The 23546-nt window shown below is 27.7% G+C and overlaps 1 protein-coding gene across 2 annotated transcripts; it reads right to left on the bottom strand.

Annotated features, from left to right (window-relative positions):
• Myc (bHLH transcription factor Myc) lies at positions 1 to 21874 on the bottom strand. 2 transcript variants are annotated; one of them, XM_075368552.1, is made up of 3 exons: positions 21414 to 21748; positions 16923 to 18415; positions 1 to 2796 (listed from the first exon to the last, which is right to left on the bottom strand). In XM_075368552.1, the coding sequence occupies exons 2-3, from the start codon at positions 18373 to 18375 to the stop codon at positions 2183 to 2185; spliced, it is 2067 nt and encodes a 688-aa protein (XP_075224667.1). In that variant the 5' UTR covers positions 18376 to 18415; positions 21414 to 21748; the 3' UTR covers positions 1 to 2182. The 2 variants fall into 2 exon arrangements, 1 of the variants encoding a protein (XP_075224667.1); XR_012756730.1 differs by lacking the exon at positions 16923 to 18415 and having other exon boundaries at positions 2661 to 2796; positions 21414 to 21874.
• Between the last annotated feature and the right edge of the window lie 1672 nt (positions 21875 to 23546).

Below are 23546 nucleotides of genomic sequence, written 5' to 3'. Positions count from 1 at the left end.
TGCAGTAATATATATTTTTTTTATTTTATCATAATCCAACAATCAAAGCTAAGAAGAAATACATAGCATTAAAATGAAATTTATGTTCGTTATTAATTTTCCTGTGAAATGTAATTTCTCAAATTTTTAATACGATTTCACATTTACAAATAAATACTCGCTAATTTTGTTTTGTTTCATTTTTATATAATAATACATGTATAAAAAGTTATTTTATTTTTTAAATATAATTTTAAAAAAATATTTTTCTGAAGTAATTTAAATTAACAAATTGTAATTTAAAAATAATGATTATAATATGCATAAAAATAACTTAATTCATTATTAATCAATTAATAGTAATTAAAAAAAAAAACTATCTTAATACAATTAAAGATAATATATTTTAAATCAAAAAAAGAAGAAATTATCACCTAACATGCAAAAAAAAAAAAAATAGTTTATAACAAAAATAAAAAAAAGGTAGGGATTAATTGTTTCACAATGAAATTTAACTAATATAATATTACCAAAAAAACCGTTATTCTACAAACATAAAAAAATTCATTTTACATAAATAAATATTTTTATAAAAAGAAAACAATGAGTAATAAAAATTTAAAAACGTATAAAAAATGTTTTTTTTCTGTTTTTTAGTGAGTAAAAGTGACATAACATTTACAACAAGCAAAACGCCACTACTATTTATTGTAGTACTTCAATATTTTTATTTTTTTATTGTCAAAGTTAATTTTATATAATTAATTAGTTTATAAGTAAATTTAGTTATAATATCATCGGTTACGAACAAAGTAATGCAAGAAATACTCAACATATAATTAAAATACACTAGTAAAAAAAAAAACCACAAAATATAAATGCACTAAATACAAAATATGAAAAAAAAAGATTAAACCGAAAAAAATATCAATAAGTGAACTTTAAAATTCTTATTAAATTTTTAATTGATAAAACAAGTAATTACAATACAAAAATATTTAAAATAAATTCAACTATGTTTTATAATACAATAAAACCATAGGATAGCTACATATATAATAAAAATTATAACACTTAACACACTCCTTCCTAACCATTACTTATGTAATATATATTTGTTTTAAGATGCATTATTTCTCCCAATAATAAAAATTAACAATATTTACTTTATATTACTGATACAACTCTCACTAATTATGAGCAACTTTGGCTTATAGCATTCATCTTTAATGTCTTATAAACTAACATATAATTATATTTTTTATCTTACTATTTATTAATAAACAATTTTTGTTAATAAAAAAAAATTCTTTCGTTTCACTGTGATTATTTTTTTCTAAAATAATCATGTATTGATTACAACGGCATAAAAATTTTGCTATTTTGTATGTAATTTCAAGGCTATATATTATGCATTGTATAATATAATATGTAAATATATATCATATATAAATGTATATAAAGGAAAAAAACAAACAAAAATTTTACAACAGAACAGGATATATAGTATAATTAAACAAAATAAAACCTCTAATTATTTTGTTATAAAAATCCATCCCTCTTTTTTTTAGAAATAATTAAAAAATATTCGTAATACCTATTTATTCCATGAATATTCTCTAACTACTGCGGTAAAAATATTAGGCACAGTAATATATATAGATATATAATTCAAGGATAATAATTTTACTAATATTCTGTATATAAAAATTATTTAGCATTTTCTTTTGTCTAAATGATTATCACTGACTGCGAGTTTATATTATTTTTATTGTGAAAGAAAAAATAATAATAAAATAAAAAATAATATCTTCTTTGTTGCATAATAAAAAAAAACTTATATATAAAATATAAACGCTGATGAAATATAACACTATTTATCCTTTTAAATTATAAAATTTTTTATAACGAAATTACAAAATCTGTAGAAAATACACTATGATAAATATAATATAAATAACACATCATCTTACAATAAAACAAACATCATCTTACAATCATCAATTACAATAAAACTGTACACTATGTATAATAATAGTTTAATAGATTTATGAATATATATAATTGATATAAAAGTACAAAATTATAAGAAAGGACACAATATAATAATATTAATAATAAACTACGAATGGAGGTGCAGGCTGATTTAGGCCGGTATTTATTCGGGGGGTTTATATTATTTAACGCTAAATGTCTTCCTTCTTTAACGGTTAGCAGCTAAAGATCGCCGTAAACCAGAAACTGTAGCACGAAGTCGTTCCTGTTCTTTCCTTAATGCAGTAACTTGGCTAGTGAGCTGTCTACTGTGTATTTTAAGATCGGTACAGTAACCGGCCGCGTCCTGTAATATTACAACTTTAGGCGCTCGTTCTTTATTCGCCAATGAAGGTACAAGTGCTCTTAATTCTTCAAAAGAATTCCTTAAATCGATCCGTCTCATTCTTTCCATATTATTATGCATATCTCTTTTTTCTTTAGAATCAGACTCAGAATCCGTTGCAAATCTTGATTTGGCTGGTTTATAGTACACACGAGGTTTTTTATTTATTTTAGTCTTGAATTCTTCACTCTCAGATATTCTTCTTTTACCGCAATGATGAAACGGTTTACTTCTACCGGTTACTTTTGTTTTTAATCGTCGACTTACCGCTCTTGATGCCGATAATAATTTTGATGTAGTTATCACTTGTATTTTTTCTTGATCTTTAGCACTCGGTTTAGTCGGAAGTGCTGTCGATCCAGAATTACTTGAAGCGCTCGATGATCTACTAGCAGTTCTCGATCTTTCAAAAAGTGATACTACATCTATTTCTTCTTCTGTGAACAGAAAAAGAGAAAAACGAATAAAATTAATATTTTAATTCCGTTTAAATAAATATCCTATAATTAAAATTAAATTAACGTAAAATTTACATTAAAAAAATATATAATTTATCTACATTTTCTATCTAGAGAAAGGCACCTTTTTTCTGTCTAAAATCATTATAATTATATTAATACTGCAAGAGGATAAGATATTGCCTTCCAAAGAATGAATTAAATAAATGGCCCAATATAATACGGTAGAGTATTTACACCTTCCGATTATATCTGCTACTGAATTGAAATAATGCTTTTTACTGCTGCTATTAAATGTCATTGTCTGTAATCGAACGGGATTTGGTTACGTAGCTGAAATTACACACGTAGCAAAGTTTTTAAAATAGCTTAATATGATTAAGACTTGATTAACTATAAAAATTACTCAATGATAGAACAAATATAACAATATATATTTTACATTATTTATCACACAACTTTGAAGCTAGTACGAGGAAATAGGGTGTGACCTTTTTTTATTAATTTAGGAGTGACGAGAGTTGGAATGGAGCTTATAAGTGATCTATTCCAAAACAATAAGAAATTATACATTACAAGAAGAAAAAAAGTAGTTCTCCACATAATTTTTACCCCATTTACACGTACAAAAGTTGTAAACTTAATTTAAAAAAAAAATATGTCATTAGTAGCTTAGCTGTAAGATTAAAATTTTCTACAAATAATTTAATGCATTTCAATTAAAAAAAAAAAAATATTAATAAAACTTTAAGCTACAAATAAAAAAAAAGGAAAAATATATTTGTGTATTATTTAAACGAGCACAAAACATGCTTAAAAAAAGGAAGAGCTTAAATTTTAAATTAATTTACGACGCTTACAACACATCCCTCTACACTAATGTTATTTCCACAGCAGCGGTATAAATACTGCAAAGAGGTCGAAATAGGGGTGGGAATGCAGACGTCTAGTATTCATCCCCACTACCACAAACGATCCATCGGTTATATAAGAGTATGACCACGTGACCTTTAACCCACATGTAGTTTATGCAATTTCATGGAGATAGATCTACATATATAAATATAATAATAGTAATCATTAAATTCATTAGCACATTTAAGATTCTACAATTAATATCTTAAATAAAATTCCAAGTTTTCAATTAAAAAAAGATATTTACATAAAGAATAGTATTAAATGTCATTTCATAAATATATAAATGAACAATATCGATTAATAAAAATATCTTTTGTATCATACAAATATTTTTGTATCAACAATCCAGCTGTGGCATCGGGTTGGGTTAGTAATGTCGGAACTGGTGGTTAAGCAGCTATTTCTGCCAACAGTTGAGATTAGATTAACATTAAGGGTGGATGATTAAATTTTATTAATATATAATTACTAAATTCATTTATAAAATTTAAACCAAGTATATTTTACTAAATTAGTTAAACCCAATTAATTTTGAGCACATCATTTTTAAAACTGGGGGTAGAAAAACACCCTTTTTTCATAGGTATAAATAATCCCGTTTTCTTTCTGGGGGGGGGGGGGTTCATGTTTCTGCCTGTTTCTTGAATAATGTGTAAACTTTGTTGTAAAATGTAAAAAATCAACCACTTTTCACAGCGAAGTGGTTCAATGTTACTTCCAAACCTAAGAAATTCTGATCTTTCTTATTCATCATTAAATAAGTTATTAAAGAAAATATAGTAGTAAAGCAAGGAACACGTGAAAAGAGAGGGGGGTGGCGTCTTATCAGAGCATGTAGACGCCACACCCTGGTCCGCGTCAAGGTCACGTTAAGGCATTGACCCGCCGACCATGCAATACTATGGACGACATTGCGCAGGCCGGGACTGCCGCGACGCATCGACCGCACTAGTGACGTCAAGGCGCCGCGACGGACTCCCGCCATCTTGCATTTCGTCATCAACTACCACCCGACACGTACTCACAAACCCTTCTGCCTTACTATACTTTATCATTAATCGCAGCCCGCCCGCAACGCTATCATGTACTCTGGTACTACTCCCAGTTTTTCACAGCCACACCCCAGATATGTAGACACATGTTGACAGACATTAACATCTATTCGTACTGTACAGAATGCTAAAACTTGTTTCTAATAACAATTACATTTATTTTTACATTATCAATATTGTAATCTGCAACGGCAATTATAGAAAAGAACAATACAATAAGATTAATCATATCATTAGATAACTGGCTTTAACAATACTTGTGTATGGAGTATAAACTACGAAAATTTACAAAAAGAAAAACCAAATTAGTTACAAATAACACCAATTTTAAAAACACAAAAAGAAAAAAAATGGGATTAACTATTTGGCCAACGCTTTACAGATTTTCATAAACAAAGATAACCGATTAATAAAAAAATAGCGTTTTTTTCTAAATCAGAGTTAAAACCACCAATCATTAAAATGTATAAAAATACAGATTTATTGAAGCATCAAGTATAATTAAAAGATTTTTTGTTAGAAATACAAGATCGTAAGCTTACTTAACGAAAAAAATTACAACTACAGGCAATGATTTTAATTAAAATTAATTCCTTTGTTCCGAAAAAAAAATTTATTATATATTAAGGATATATTTCAATTTAAATTATTAAAAAAAAATAATACGTTTTCCTTAGGTGTTTCTTCAGTTAAGACAAGAATAAAATTATAATATAACACGTAATAAAATTGCGAACAAAGTCAATGGAAGTTTATTAAAAGAGATATACACTAAATAAAATTAACAGTGCAACGGAGAGACAGGTACGGTGCAAGAAGCAATGAGCTGTGACATCGTCCTCGTTTTAAAACTGAATCTGCAAATATCCGGATGCATTTATAGCAAAAGATGCGAGGTTGTAGAATAATAGTAGTAATATGTGCAGAGTTTGCGGGGGAGTTTCAGAACCGGGTCGGCCGGCGTCATGTATATAGCAATAGTATGATACTATATAACAGTGGTAGGGTAAGTCGAGGAGAGATCAGCTCTCAATTGAACTGCCAGTCCAACGACCTTCTTCTGTTTCAGACTCTTCCTACTTCAGCTTACTTAACACCTTTTTTCTCATCAGAAATTCTACCCCCTTAAGTTTAAAATAACGGACTGAAACACTTTTTGTTTTCTTGATCACATCATAAAAATTAATTATTACATAAATTAAGCTACATTTAATTAAAACTAATTATTTACGAGTTATGCTATTATGAAATTTACTCTCAACAATATAACAAGAATACTGGACTTTCATGGCGAGTTTGTATACTACTAAAAGCCTTTCATCCGTTAAGTGTCAGGTTTGAATCCATGTTACGATTTCTATTTTCTTGCACTAAGACATTTTAGCACCATATTTTCTTCCCATAAATAAGGTTTGAGATATTATTATATTTTAAAATTATAATTAATAATTTAAAAAAGATTACATTTATGCAGTAGTTTCTTGAACAAATATTTTTGCAATAGATTTATTCAAATTTACATAGAAAAAGAAATTTAACATTTATTCAAATATATCAATAATAATTTTTCAGAAAAAAAGGAACTTACAAAACATCGTTGGGAGGAGACACATTCACATAAACCTTATTGAAAAAAATATATATATAAAAAAAGTATATATATATATACAAATAAAACCGTATCGTAACTTACGTCACCGTTAATTAACGGAATTTATTTCCCACAACATTAATCGGCAATAAAATACAATTATTACTCAAGCTTACTAATCTCTTTAATCAAATAAATTGAATTATGGCTATATAGGAAGATACAAACTTATTAATCCTTATTAAGATAAACACACGACATAAATAATAATACATTGTTTTATCCTTGTGATTCATGGAATTGTTTTTGAATTCTTTCTGAACCAATTACCTAGGTAGTAAATTCACGATCAGCGACCGAATGATTAATTAATTACAACCCAGTAACTACAAGTCGCAAAATTTAAGAATAAATTTTTGTTGAATGTTTCGCTAACATACTATTGTTTAAAATAAGAAGAAAGCTATCTATTTAATAATATTCTAATTTGTTTAAGTACAGAATACATACAGATTGCGTTGAAATATCAGAATATAGTAAATTAAACAATTTGATTTTTGTGTAGCACCTTCAATCAATTTTTTAGTTAGGTTACATTTGTACTGTCCAGTAACTGGATTCTAGATACCGTTCAGAATATTTTACACATTAGTCAAATACCTGGCTAAAGAAGTATACATTGTAAAATTTGTTTAAAACCAGCTAGGAAGAAGGCAGAAAGGGAGTGTGAAAGAGATATATTTTTATATAGTCAGTATAACAATGGCTCTTACAAATTTATCAGAAAAAAATAGAAAGTCGTACTAACTACAATAAACATTATATTAAAAGAAAAAAAAGAAGTAAAACAAGATCTCATTTACAGCCTGTTTTATTTTACTAATGATTAGTCAGAATATGTTACTGGATAATTTAGTTACTCTTCTTTTTTATCAAAGTGGTTTCAAAAATAATAAATAAAAAATCTAATGCGGAAGAGGTGGCAAAGAGCCGAGTAGCTCTTGACTGTAGCGACGCCGCCAGGCGGGCAATCAGTATCAGGTATATAAAGGAGTTGGGAGAATGAATATAGTTTAAAACTGCGCTATCTATAGCAGCACATCTAGGGCAACTAACGTGCCAAAGAGTTGCTTTAACCAACTACAAAAAATATTCAATTTAAACTAGTCTATAATAATGAAACTTTTAAATACGCTATGTAATAACTTTATTTATTTATATTCAACGATCTTTTTTTCTTTTAATAATCTATAACATGTACTTGACAAAAGAAATATCTGATTATAATTCAAATGAAATCTACTTTTAATAATGTAAATGTTGATCATCAAAACATTTAAACTTAAAGAAATCCATATATTTTGATAAATATTTTATAGTGATTAACTTATTTAAAAAAATTTAACACAGTAAGGTAATAAAAAGTGTAATCAACTATTATTAAAGGTGAAAAATTATTTCCAAAACTACAAGTTCCAAATTTTAATTCTATTGAGCAGAGAAATCATGTGTACATTAATTCACATTCCTTAGATTAATTCTATTTTACGGAAGTACATAACAGTTCTACGATTTTTATTGGAAGAAAAGTAAAGACAAAATTGATATAAAATTAAAGTTGCGCTGTAATAATATTAAAAAAGTAGTCTCTCATTTGATTGAGGTCAGTAAATACTGTTTTTCTGGGTTAAACCCATTATCACATAGGGTGTATTATTCCATAAAAAAGTATATCTATGCCCAGTGAAAAACTTATTATTACAAAAAAAAAAAAAAAAACAGAAAAAAATTAAAAATCTTTTGAAGCCAGTTAATTAATAATCTAAATTTGCGAAAAACAGCAATAAATCAAGTAAATAAAATAAGGAACGATAAATTTAACAGAGTACCTAACTACGTAAAATTTAACATCCAATAACTTCATAAAAGTCGTTTTATGAAAGCTAATAATTACAATATGGGATATGACATTAATCGAAAGAATGTTTATAGGTAAAAAAGAAACTATGAAATTTTTTTTTAATCAGGCAATGTGTAATAAAACTGTTATAAAAAAAAGAAAGAGGGGTTGTTTACGTCGATTATCTACCTAATTATTTTTCTTTAAAATTAAAATAAATATTAAATCAGAACCTAAAAGTAAAACACATCCAGTAAAGCCGCATCAATAAATAATTTATATATAAACTTTACAAAATCTTCATACAGTAGACTGGAATTTTATCAGTCAATATTGTCTTTTCGTATCAAAGATATATAATGGAAATATAATAAACACCCAGAGGTAAATATTTTCTGAATATTTGCATCTTTTAATGATTAAAGTGTGATCTCAAAACACAGACACACACAAAATGTTACACTACGTTTTAAGTGAAATAACAATAAACCTATTTATTATACGGCGGGTGAAATGTTAGCAGCAGTAAACTTATTTGAACCATATTTGGAAAATCAGTAGAAATAAAATGGTGTAAACGTAAATTCTAATGGAATTTCCAATTAATATTAAAATAACGATTATTTCTTTATAAATAAATTTCTTGTTATAACGTAGAGGGAAAAGCAAGATACCAATTTATTACTGGTTATTAAAAGCTTTGCTATTACAAACCTACTAAACCTATAAAATACTTTCGACTCGTAAATTAAACTAAAATTTTTATTTAGCTGATGTTCAGTCTCAATTGTAAGCTTAATTATATCAGCTGCCAGTCTTCAAAATATAAATTAGCTTACTAGCCAACCACCTCATTCCACACACACACAAATTAATTCAATCTAGTCAGTTTGATTAGCAGACTTTAGGATCGCCCTAGTACACTTTTGCTGCCAACTAAGAGATCATTAGTATGGTTACTAAGCAAAGGAAACTGCACTGTTGTTATAAAGGAATGCTTGCGATTCCGAGCGATCCAGTCTGCAAAGAACGACTCGGCACAGACCAGTGAAGGGAAGTGAAGTACAAGAGAAGAAGAAAGGAGGGTGGGTTAAGCGAACAGTAGAAGAGAACCGTGGAGAGGAAACATTCCTACAGGTGAGGGCGGTCGATGACCTCTTTATGACGTTTTATACCACAAAGTATCACACATAAAAATATAAAAGTATTATCATACACACACACACATTTAAATAATTTCAGACCTACTTAAAGTAATTATAAAAATAAAAACCTTGCAAAAAGAAATTCATTATCATTTGCTAATTTTATAAAAGGATTTTCAGATTTAAGATAGAATAAAACTATAATTTATAAATAATAATCAAATAACTACTACATAACAAGTTCAATATGCCCAATAATCAATATTATAAAAACAGAATCAATTCATAAAAGAAAATGATAAAAAAACAAATTAAAAAAAAATTCAGAAATAAAAATAATAATTTAAAAATTCCTATTAACATAAATAGAGCAATAAAAGTCGTTAAAAAACTGATTAAAATCTTGTCCGAATCCCACTGAACCGAGCAAAAATAAAGCAATTATAAGAAGAGTCTTCAGAATCAACAAATATATTAGATAATAAATTCGAAGTTCAGTTTTGTAACAACAAAATATTTAAACAAAAGTAGACTAAATATTGTGTAAGCTGAATACTTGTGTTGTTACGGTCTCTTTCAAAGTTATACATATTTATTTAATCGGTAAGTTCAAAGAATATAACAACATCAAAATTAGACTTTTAAACATTTCGAATTTTTATATAATTATACGAAACAAAATAGCAAAATGATAAAACTGTACTGAAATAAAACGACAGAGAAAGGGAGAATTCTGATAAGACAATATTCCGGTTAAACAAATTAAAAACTTACATTGACTGCAAGAGTTTTTTCCTTTATTTAATGCGTACAATATTAGTATGAAATAAAAATAGTAAGAAAGCCTATCTAAAAAATTACAAAAAAAAATTAAAAATAAATAGATATATCTTGAAAATTTAATAAACGAAATTTTGTAAATATCAACAGAAGTCTCTTTATATAAACGTATTTTAATAACACAAGCATAAAATATGAAATACGGATAGGGTTACTACTACTACTTTCTTTCTTTTTCCTGTTTAGCCTCCGGCAATTACCGTTCAGTTAATACTTCAGAGGATAAATGAGGATGATATGTGCGAATGTAATCTTCTACAGTCTCAGTTCGACCAACCCTGAGAAGTGTGGTTAATTGAAATCAAACTACCAAAGAACACCCGGTATCCACGATCTAGTGTTCAATCCGTATAAAAATAACTGACTTTACTAGGACTTGAACGCAGGAATTGTCGATTTCCAAATCAGCTGATTTGGGAAGAAGCGTTCACCACTAGACCGACCCGGTGGTTAGTGTTACTACTACATTCATCCACCACTCATGAACAGATTTCAATTAGTTTATGCAACAAATATTATAAACATAAAAATCCAAATTAAGTTTAAGTATTATTGTTTTAATTAAAATATATTTATCGAAGAAGGTTGTGTCAATCAAAATCTACCTATATGTACAATCATTTTAGAGAAACCAAACTAAAACCGTGGGGTAAATTATCACAACAATGATATTATGAAGTATTATCACTCAGTCTATCAACGGGTCTATAATGAAAAGCAGAGCGCTGTATATTTGAATTATATTTACAGCAATCAAAATATAATAATTGCAATTATTTTTTTCTCTCCATATAATAACGATTCTATCTTTGAAGAATACTTTAGAAGTGATGACTTTCTACGCCACCCTTACTCTGAATATACAAACGTATATTCAGAGGGCTGTATACAAGCGTATGGCTATTCAAACATCCATATTATAAAGGTTAATAGATTTATGATAACGAGTTCGACATAATTTCAAAAAATAACTAATTAGAAAAATATGTAACTGGACCGGTAGTAATTCATAGGAAATTAAATAATTTACATAAAGCATTTTAACTTAGCTAAAATAAATAAAATCAAAGTTATGAGGATGTAAAATCGTATTGCATGCTGTATTATTATATCACACATGCTTGCTCAAAACACGCGAAATAATATCAAATAAAATTTCATTCCCATGAATCTAATTTTATATTAATGCATTTTCTAACAAAATACAGTATTATAGATAACTTCCTACTAACTAAATGATTCAGCCAAAAACATATGTTATTAGTAAAGTTACAATACATAACAACACTACAGGTTATAACGGAAACAACGTAAGGTAATAGAATAATAAAAGCTAAAAAGGCAGATATTTAATACAATAAATTAATAATGAACGAATAACAATAATTTCCTGATAAATCATTATTAATCAATGTAAATAGGGAATAATAAAATCGAAGAAAATGATAATAGATTAATAAGTAAATAATATTTATTTAATATAATTTAAAATGCGGTTAAGAAAAACTAGCAGATTGTATTCCACATTTTCTATTACAAACACACACATTTGTATTATTAAATCATCATTCATTTATATTATATTTATAGGTTCTCAGAAATATAAAATAACTGCTTTTTTTACATAAAAAAATAAATACAAACAAAAAATATACCGAAATAATTTATAAATGTTGACTAATAAGCAAAGCAATTATGAAGCACCTTAAAAAATAATTTATAAAATTCGGATTAAAACTTTTCTTTACAAATCATATAGGCTAACATGACTTCGTTCAAAAAATGTTGGAAGGGATAAAGAAATCATGCACTAGATGACTTGACAGCTTATTTAATTCTTACCAGGCTATTTCCATTTATAAACATGTGGCATGCACGTGAACTAGTAAACTAAGAATCTACTCGTTACAAAAACACCTGTATTTATGTATATAGTAAATAAATAATAGTTTAAATTCAACAAATAAACTGTTAGCACTTTCTCAAATTCATTAACTAGTATTGATAGAGAAAAAAACAATAGATAAATAAATGTATCTAAATGCTTAATAATATTTTGCGTTGTTTATCATCATTAAACATTAATTTTTAAAAGAACTATTTTTAGTCATCTATCTAAATGTCAATTTTAACATAACCTAATTCTCTAAATTTATTGAAAAGCAAAATGTTTAAGCTCAGGTATCTTCAGGCTATTATTTAAATCTTTGCCTACAAGGTTAACACTAAATATTTTGCACTGTAACTTCGTGGTTACCCGTACATTTAAATTGTTTTTATTACGCTAAATTAAGACATTATTACAAAATATAATCCAATTAAAAGTAAAACACACGAGTACTATGAATGAACTGACATCTATAAGTTAAGTAAAAGGTATTTGTTAGGAAAAACATTCAGTTTTTGACATCGACGCCTAATAAAATAAATCGTCCAGTAACAGTAACTAAGAACTAAAAACAATAATGCTAAACGGCCCTTATTAACATTAAAATATTATAGATTCATAAAATTTCTACTCGCCAATTAAATACATATAATTTTTTTTTTCTTTAAAGGATCATATAAACGTACGATCAAAGATAACTGAATTAATAAAATGTTTTACAGTAGGGCAGGAAATTCTGGACCTAAAGGAAATTTATATAATTATCGAAATGACACGGCAACTATACGTTTAAAGTAAAGGAGGTAAATATATAACTTAATGAAGTAAATTATTAATGATAATATTTTATAGCTTGTTTTTCTAACAAAAAAAGAAGAATATCTAAAAATATTTTTAGCTGGTAATAATAAATTTGTATGCAATTATACGTTTATACTTTTAAACATCATTGAATATAGGTCAATTTGCCTCCCCCCCATTACTATTCAAAATAATAATTAATAGTGACGAATAAATGTATAGTCAAAAGTGAAATACAACCTATGTGAAAAGACCATAGAATTTCAATATAATTCGACAGTAACATCTAAATGTACATAATTTTTTGTGACAAGTCAAAAATTATATAGTCCACAGTTTTATGTCAAAGTGTAAATGAAAATGACAGGTACATCACATCCATAAAATACTATGTTATTACAACAATACTGTTGGTTCATTACGAACAAAAGGAATGAATAAACAAACAACATATTTACAAACAACTGCTATAATGTATACATACACACGTTATATTACGATAAGAATACAATATTCAATTCAACACTTTAACAATAATGAACAGGTTGCCGCCACGTAGGCGGCGACACAATTCTGATCGGTAAACAGAAGACTACATTATAACATTCAGGTTACGATATAAATGCAGTATCTTGGATAAGATGAATTGATAAAATAGTAAAAGAAAAACAAACTGTAAATATAAGCAAGGAGGACATCAGTTCTGAATACAAATTAAGTTATAAATAAATTTGTACGGTCGAAAATTTTTGTACGATAGGGCATAAAAACTTAAATAACCCCTTCAGAAAGCAAATGAAACTAGTTTCAGAATTTATTTTATTTTTTGTATATATCATTGATACAAATGTATATTATTAAAGAGAAATGAAAAGGCGTTTTCCAGAAAATGTTTTTATTCCATGAAGCTCTCGGGCTTATGTAGTTAGATTTTTTCTAAATGAATTCGATAAATATATTAAAATGAAGTAAACAGATCTGCATTAATTAAATTATATAAATAGTAAAAGAACGCGACTAAATATTATTTAAGCATTAAAGTTTACGGAAAAAATTAAAAATATTTTAAAAGTTTTTAAAATAAAACAAATAAAAATCAAGCAGAATAAGAATTAAAATATCCGTGAGAAAGGAAGTATGAAAACTGTACGGACATTCATTCCATTCCATTGCGAATGTTGTGGGATGGTTCAGAGAGTCGAATGATTCAGGGAGGGGCAAAGATATATAAAAGAAGAGGGAGATCGAGCAGCACTGGAAGCAGGCATAGTTTTCCCAATACGACATGAGAGATCGCTAGTGGGCAGTTTATATCTGTCCTTGAAGTTGAGCGACGACCCAGTGAACTATTCAAGGGCAGCGATTACGCATAGCTATCCCATTCATTGCTCGGAAATCAAATATTATCCACTAAATAGCTACATACCAGAGTACAAATTAACAAATAAAAATGCGCATGCCTTATCTGCTTATGCGTTAAGAAATACAAAGGGCTAATAAAACTTATTATAGTTCAACGAAACGAACTTCATTATAGAGATTTTAATGACAAAAAAAGTAAATTACTTAAAACACCTCTTAAGGTATAGGTAAAATTAACATTACGTATTATGTTTATAAAAAAGAGAAATTTATTTTACCATAAAAAATACATCCAAAAACTTAATTTTAAAATGAAGCACTAAAGTTATCGCATAAAATGAGTAAACCGGTTCAACATGTAACTTTTAACATATCCCATAATTTTTCAGGAGTAAGGAATTTTAATAAAATCAATAAAGTAAAATAGCTATTCTCCTTCAAAAAGAAAAACAAATGTTAGGAAATGTATAAAATACATTTGAAAAGAAAAACTAAAATGTAGGAAAAAGAATAGATTTATTGAACTAAATAAAATAACAATTGTATAAACCGTATGAAAAAAAGGAAGAAAACTATCCTGCAATTCTTAAAAAAGTAAACAAAATATGAACTCGATACTTCATACAACGTTTGAAAATAATTAATATTAATAAAGGGTAAAGTAGCAAAAGAAACTAATTATAACCGCTTGCTATATAAAAACAAATTAAATTTTAACGACTTTAAAAAAACATTTAAAATTCTTAAGAAAATAGCTTAAATTAAGAATTTCCAACAATTAATTCTTCGTATTATAAATATAGATGTAATGTATAAATAATACCAGGAAATAAATGTTAATGCAGAAACAGCAAGTATAACTTATTTTATAAGGAAAACGGTAATGACGTAATACAACTGGCGCCTGTTTTATATCAATAAAGCCGGACTATGTAGAGGCTCATCAAGGTTTTATTTGCATCAACATTTTAACTACTGATAAAAATACCAAGGTCAAAGCTAAGTTAAAACTAAAAATTCCTGGAAATAAATAAGAATTTCCTAACGAAAGCTAACTTAAATATTTTTTTATTTATTACAAATTAATTTGAAAAATTAAGGAAAACAAAACCGAAAATATAAATAAACATACATTTCTAATATAGATAAGATAATAGCTATAAAAATATTGTACATATATAATCACTGATGCAAAAAACAAATATTTCCATCATCTAAGATTAATAAATTAGAAAATGAAACATTTATTATAAACATCTTTAACAAATTAGGATAAAACTACATAATTTAGTTATTTGATCACTTTTGAATAAAAATAAATTAATAATACTTAACGTAAATAAATGAAAAGAATACTTAATAAAGAAAAATTAACGTCATTTAAAAAACAGATAAATAAGGAATAAAAATATGATACTCCATACCACACTAGAGTTCAAGCAGGGCCATTTAAACATATGACCTTGAGGCGGTCAATGTTTCCCGCGCTTTTTCCCTCACTACTAAAATAGGCAGAGCATTGTCAGACCTCCAACTTGTGCAACTAGATAATAGTCGTTGTAGGTAGAGAGCGTTGCTCATCAGAATGCAATAATTTTTATTTTATTTACCCACTTCTAACAAAATAGGTAGATTTTTTTTTAATCTGTACAAACTATATTAAATTATATGTTATGCAAAGTCATTATACATAAATACATAAACAGACAAAAAGAAAATCTCTCGGCCCTGCCTAATTTTATTAATTTTCCCAATCCTTAATTGACATATATATAAAACAACATTACAATATTGTTTAATTCTATAAATTGATTTTTTTTAATAAAAAATTTGAAATAAAAGAAAAAAAATTGTTTCTACTAAATAATTTTAGTAGAAACGAACAGATTTAGACGAAAAAGCACAAATCAGAACTAATGTTTACTCAAAAAATATTTACAATAAAAAGAACGTTTCTACAAATCCGCAATATTAAGCCATTATAGCACAGTTATAACACCAGTCATCTTGTACAGCATGGAAACTACAAATATAACTAAAATGGGAAATCTACTAAAGATAAAAAATTATGGTCAAAGAAGAACAGAAGGGCACAGAAAAATTGAAGACCTGTAAGTAACAATAAAATTATGACTAAAATTATATGAATACGTGGTCCGAATGTACGAACATGGTTAAATAAACAGATTTCTAACAAATTTTGGAACTACAAAGGTCAAGGTAACTATATTAAATAGATGAAAAAACTCAAAAGTTCAACATTACGGAAAAAGACCGTTTAGATGTAAAATAATATGGAAAAAACCGAACAGAGAATTGATTGAAGGAATAAGAGGTAAACAGTTCAAAAAATGAAAACAATTTCTGGAAGGTAAAAAAATTACAAATAATATTTGGGTGGTATCCAGCGGAGAAAAAAATAAGAAATAGAGTATATCCGCAAGTAAAATGAAAGACTTAAGAAACGTATAAAGAAAAATAAGGAGGATAAACTGATTTTAAATTAAATTCCATGAAACTACGGTGAAAAAATGAACTGTATAAATATTTCATATACAAATATATATTATATGTACTAAATGTATGTGAGATATCAGTAGGTATTTACCTGAATCGGATGGAGTTTGAATTCCAAGATGTTCTAAATGTGACCAAGGACTTTTATCATAACTGTGATCGCTGACGACTGTTGTGGCAGCTGCGATAATGTTATTAACTCCAGTAGTCGTATTACTTGTGGTGGTGGTAGTGGTAGTGATAGTTGTGGTAGTGCTAGTAGAGTTTGCAGACTTGATTCCGATATTAATATTTGACAAGGAAGATTTCTTTAACACTGGTGAAACACTAATAGAGCCACCCGAATCCGTAACCGTAATTTTATTCGAACATAACGCACTAGCAACTGATGATATCGAAGATGGTGTTTCAGAATCTTCTAGTAATTCATCCATCAGTCTATTAATATTACTACAATTACTATTAATAAGAGGTATTTCGATTCCATCGGCCTGTTCCTGCTCAACGGCAGCTAAAACATCGTCCCACAAGGCTCCCTGTGGTGGTTTAATGTTATCTATATTAGAAAATACCGTAGACAAATCGATTTCGTACGAATCATCTTCGGATTCTGGTAAAGACTGAGGTGTTTCGGGTCTGCTATGTGTAACAGGTGGCGTTGGAACACTACAACTATTATTGACATAATTATTATTAATCGTATTACTTGTTTTCATATTAACTAATCCGTTATTGTTACTATTATAAGCAGAACTGTTATTATTACATACGCTATTATTATTACAACTGTTATTAATTAAATTATTTTCACTTTTAGTTCTTGATTTAATTAATAAACTCCGTCCAACAGTTTTTTGGACGATAACACCTGTCCTTCGTATAGGTCCACATATACTGGGCACTTCAATTGTTTGCACAACACTACAATTATTAGGGTTATTATTATTATTACTACAATTATTATTATTATTACTATTACTCTGAGGTTGGTGTATTGTCGGTCCTGTCCTATTATTATTATTATTATTATTATTATTATTACTACTACTACTACTACTACTACTACTACTGATATTACTACTAATAACGTAATTGTTTGTGTTAGCACTTTCACTACTGAACGTAGAATTAAAAGACTGTCTTGAAAACGTCCTAGATTCGTGTTCACTATCAAAGCAATGCCCAGCCCACATACAGTCATGATTAATAACACCGTTCCTATCATAATCATCAGATACACTATATGACGGTGATACGATAAGCTCATCGGCTTCCCATTCATCATCGATTGTTAATTCGTCCAACAGTAAGGGATTCTGTGATGACATCGATATAAAAAATTCATCATCGTAATTGTCAAATTTTTTCCAACAATTTGTTCCGGGTATGAATAACGCTGATGTACCTCCCATCATTATTGTATCCTGAATCACTGGCGATGAGGATGATGAAGAAGACGAGTAGAATTCGAGATCATTGATGAATGAAGAATCGTCTTCACCCCAGCACTCAAAAATATCCAAATTGTAAAACTGGATCGGCATTCCGTCTTCGTCAAACGTACAGATGTTCAACAGGGGTTTGCTGAAACACGCGAGCATTTTTCTGCGTCAAATAAATACACAAAAAAAAGAAGAAAAAAAAAGAAAAATATATATATTAAAATTTTTTTTGGAAGAAACTGATTTAACAGATCCGCCAATGAAAAATTTAATGTGCAGCAGCCCTGATGTTCAAAAATATTTATTTTTTTCATCTACATATATACATTCATGAAAAAAATGAAGACTAACATTTCATAAGCCGCACAGTTTACAATATTTATAATATAATAATTTACATATAAAAGAATTATAAGTAATCAACGTTTTAAAGGAATATTACAAAATAAAATGGACTAAGATTTCAAAAATTGTAATTTGTACGATTTTTCTAATTATTGTATACGCGCGAAAATTAATGATTAAATAGCGAAATAAAATTTAAAAAAAGAAAGACACGCTTAATAACAGTAACCGACCGAGAAATTCAAATTAAAAAAGAAAAAAATTATTCAATATACGGTCAAAAAGTTTTTATTTTACAGTAATTTTAGTATAATTATTTTAATTATTGTTACGAACCAATTAGATTAAAAATACTTATTTAAGCAAAAATTTGAAACATTAATCAAATTATTATTTTTTTGGATAAATATGAATGAAGGACACTGCGCATAAAAGTTCAGGAATAACGAATTAACGACAAATTAAAAAAATTATAGGTACCTCACATTTATGCAGTTACAGTAAACTTATAAGTTAACTGTATAGTTTACTTATTTTTTGATTCAAAATATATTTAGAACTCTTTTCTTAACGAACACACCTAATTGATATTAGTGTAATGAAAAATACTCCCAATATTAAACTTACATAATTTTTTACTGTCCTTTAAACGTTATATTTAATAGTTTTTAATAGTTGTCAATTTTGAAAATAAGCTTTAGTTCTACTAAACACTGGATTAAAATCTGTCCAAGTTGGAACTATTTCAACACTTACAACAGAAGTTAATTATAATAACAAAAAATCAAATAAATAAATAAATAAATAATGTACAGAAATCTAATTTAAGCAATAACCAATCAAAAATTCAATTTACGTAAATTTTAGCTGCAAAATCTAATCCTAAGTACGCATTCTCATAGTATACTGTAAATCATAAAAAAGTAAAAAAATTTATTTTTTTTTAAGTAAAGAATAAACATTGTATAACGCCCTCAAATAAAAACGTAGCAACGAAAATCGATAAGAACCCATTTAATAAAACAGATAAAGAAAAAAATGACATTTAAAAGTGATGCAACATTGTTATCATAAAATTTTTTTATTTACCTTGATAATTAAAATTGTTATTTATCTTAATACATACAGGGATAAATAAAAACTGGAGATATTAAAACAAATTAATTCAATAAGTCGGAGTATTAAATGACACGATATGACGTATAGCCAACCGTATTTACTATTTTTACTACAACATTACTACAGAAACATGTAATTATTACCCAATAACGACAGATTAACTTGTGCAATTTAAAAATAAAATTTATCACAATAAAAAAGCAAAAAAATGAAATTATAATAATTGAATAAGTGTATTTAATTTTATAAATTAAATACTATGAAATGGTTAATACAAAATTTAGGGTTAATTAATTTTGAATTTGTGAAACTAAATTGAAAAAGAAAAGATCAAAACTAACGCTTTATCTAATAAAACTCATTTATACATTAAAATTTTTCGAAATGCCCAACCAAATTAAGTTGAACAAAAATACAAATTAAAAACATAAAGTAAAATTTCTCAATATATTAAATGATAATTTGAAAATTAAGAAATTGCATATTCTTAATTCTTTACATTCAAAATGTGAACATTAAGATTAAAAAAAAAACATTAAGAGAAGTGATAAGCAAAATAAACAAGAATTAACATAATACTGACAACGGTTTTTTTAAACTTTAAATGCCACAAGCAAAATCATGAATGAAATACAACACAACACAGTTTACGGTATTAGTTTTCCCGCCATTTACGGTAAATCGTGACAGAACGGATTTCACGTATTATGTCAATAACACATTTTATGGGATATTTTTTTTTGTAAAAACTGAAGGATATAGACACGTTTTAAACATAATATACGACGATATAAATGTGTTGTAGATTAGTTACGTTCGATTAATTAATCTATGCAATATTAAGTATATTCATTATTAGGAAAAACATACACCCCAATCGTTCTCTACGAATGACAAATTTTAGAATACAACGAAATGTTATAAAAATAATCGAACACAAAATTTATACATAAGAATGCATTTAACTGAAACATATGGCAATGTAAGTTCATAAGGGGCGTAGATAGTTACACCACGTAATGAAACCCACAGTATAATTTTAACTTTTCGTTATGTAACATTCACTTCATTTCAGGCGCCTCTTGCAATATTTAAACAAAACATTTTAGTCCCACTCCATTTGTGAAATTAATATTATGCACAATTATAGGTATATATTCATTCATAAATATCTCAATAAATATCTCATAAATATCTCAATATCAGTAATATTTTAATTTTTACCCCATTTTTTTTTTTTGGTAAAAATAACTTAAATTTTGAAAAAAAAACAACGGAAGGAAAATATTAACACCGTACTCCGGAGAATTATCCGGGACATTGTTAAAATATTTAATTTGAAAAAAAATCTCGCACTGTTCGTAGCAAGTCAAAATTACAGAATTAAAAAGAAAAAAAAATTAATAGAAAATAATTTAATACATTCATATGAATTAAAAGGAGTACATCTACCATTTGTGGAATAGGTTCAAAATAAATCATAACAGAAATGTAATCTTACATAATTTTTTATCAAAACTATTAAATATTTCCGCAATAAGCAGTAGTATTTAAAGAGACGACTACGCATGTATCTATACCTAAGCATGTACAATATGCCACGTACGAACACGTCAACGAGGAACACCAGTATATACTTAAATATAACATGAAAAACAATAAAATATGGAACTTACCTATATAAATGATATCCAAATAATTGTGGTAAACCAATAATTAAGAAATGACTATGTATTCAACAAAAAAAAATGCCGGCCGGCCGTCGACCAGAGACAACACCGAAACACTGTATACTTATGTCAGAATGAAATCGTACACCCACTGTCTAAATAAACGACATATACAAGAAACAGAGCACAATATTCCAGTTGAAAGAACAATTGACATTATTAAATAAAAAACCGGTCAATTAGGATGGTGAATGACCACGTATTAGCTCCAGGAGACAGCACAATCACTCAACCAACCTTTCCGGTAGAGGCGCACAGAGCGACTGACTTAAGTACTGCATTTGACACATAGGCAACGCCCGACTTAGTATCATTCCGCCAGGCGACTAGACACCGGCCTTGGAGTATGGCGGGAACGCGGGTACTCTTAACAAATGGGTCATGTTCTGTCATCTGCGTCAAGGCTATTTAAATGAAAATTACCAACGATTTCCGATCAAAATGAAAATTAAGTATATTAAATGATTTATCTTATTGACGAAACCGTACACTAAGGTATTTCATTCTGACATTTCGTACTTTCATTACTTTAATATAAGGACCGGCGAACTATTTTATTCGTGCGCGGATGCGGCATGAGTCGTATTGAGTGGGGGGGATATTCAATGGGCCCTGCAGTGCGCATTCCCTCCCAGCCGGCGCTTCGGCCAAAGCTCATTCGCTCTATTCGTCTCACTCTAACTTCTCTCTTTATCGTTCTTTCTCTCTTCGAGTATTTAATCGCCTCTCCTTTAACTCTGTCTATCTTTCTTTCTCTCACCCCACCCTTATAAGCAAGCGTATTCTTTATCAATCTTTCTTGCTCTGAAGATCCCCACCCGTATTAACTCACCCCTTTCCTATATATTTCAACCCCATGATGCATTCCTTGCGTTTTTCTACTTTTATTTCATTAGTCATAGTTACTGGAAAACCCACCATCCCTCCTTACGTTTGTAGACAGTCCCGGACATCACTGTCTTAAGTATTTTAATTCGTTTTGAGATAATTGTAGAGTTGAAAAATAAAACATTGGTAGATTTAGTTTACTTTTATACTCTGCCCTATTATTGTCAAACCTTTTTAATAAAATCATATGTAATACATAATATTAACAACACATCGAATTATTTGATCCAGCATACAAATTTTTAAGAATCTTCATACAGTATATATAGATTTTTTTTTGTATATGTAAGATTCTTACAATTTATGGTACTATATATATATATATAGATTTGAGTTATTTTACATATATTTATATGTAGAGTAGATTTCGGATAATCGGATCACTTCGGAACCGGGGCTAAATGACCCTATTAAACGCCTGGCCCTATTAAGCAATATTAACGAGAAATGAAGAGCTATGCACAAATAAGGTATACTAATTATAAGTACTAATAAGGTATACTAAGGTATATTCTAATTATTAACTCGAATTAGCGATTTACTATTCTGAATTTTATTTCTAACATTAAGATTATTTGAACAGTATTATAAATTACAACATAATAAACATTTAAATACTCTACCTAACATACGTGACTAATAAAATACGATTCATTATTTACTATCCTTTTACATTACATAGTTACATATAAAATCAGGCCTACTACATTTAAAAAGAACTACTGTTTTGGTACAATGCATTATTGAATAGTTTTTGCAATCTTGCGTAATTAATAAACAAAATAAGAAGAGCAAAATTCAGTAATCATTGCTATTTATGAACAGTAAAATAAAAAAAATACTTTAATGTCTCTTACTTGTTTAAACTTTTTGAAAAATTCTTTTATTTCGTCGTCTCCCTTTTAATACTTGGCCCTCTACAAATTTCCCATAGACTAGGAGTTCTTCTAGCGGGCTTCCTTCATTGCCTTCTTATACAAAATACTAATGAAGTCCTTCAATGAATGTTTTTGCATCTTGTGTAGATACGCGTTTGATAACGGTTTCGTCTTCATTTTCTTTAATCTCTTCCAGTTGTTGAATACCAGTAATTTTTTAAATTATTTCTTCATCACCAGGTTCATTCTAATCATAGCGTTGTATTTTTTCGTCTATATATGAAAACTCTTTAAATTTTTGAACCTAGTGTTG

This window comes from Lycorma delicatula, chromosome 6, assembly GCF_047948215.1.
Source record: "Lycorma delicatula isolate Av1 chromosome 6, ASM4794821v1, whole genome shotgun sequence".
Lineage (NCBI taxonomy): Eukaryota > Metazoa > Arthropoda > Insecta > Hemiptera > Fulgoridae > Lycorma > Lycorma delicatula.
This window is presented reverse-complemented; position numbering and strand designations above follow the sequence as displayed.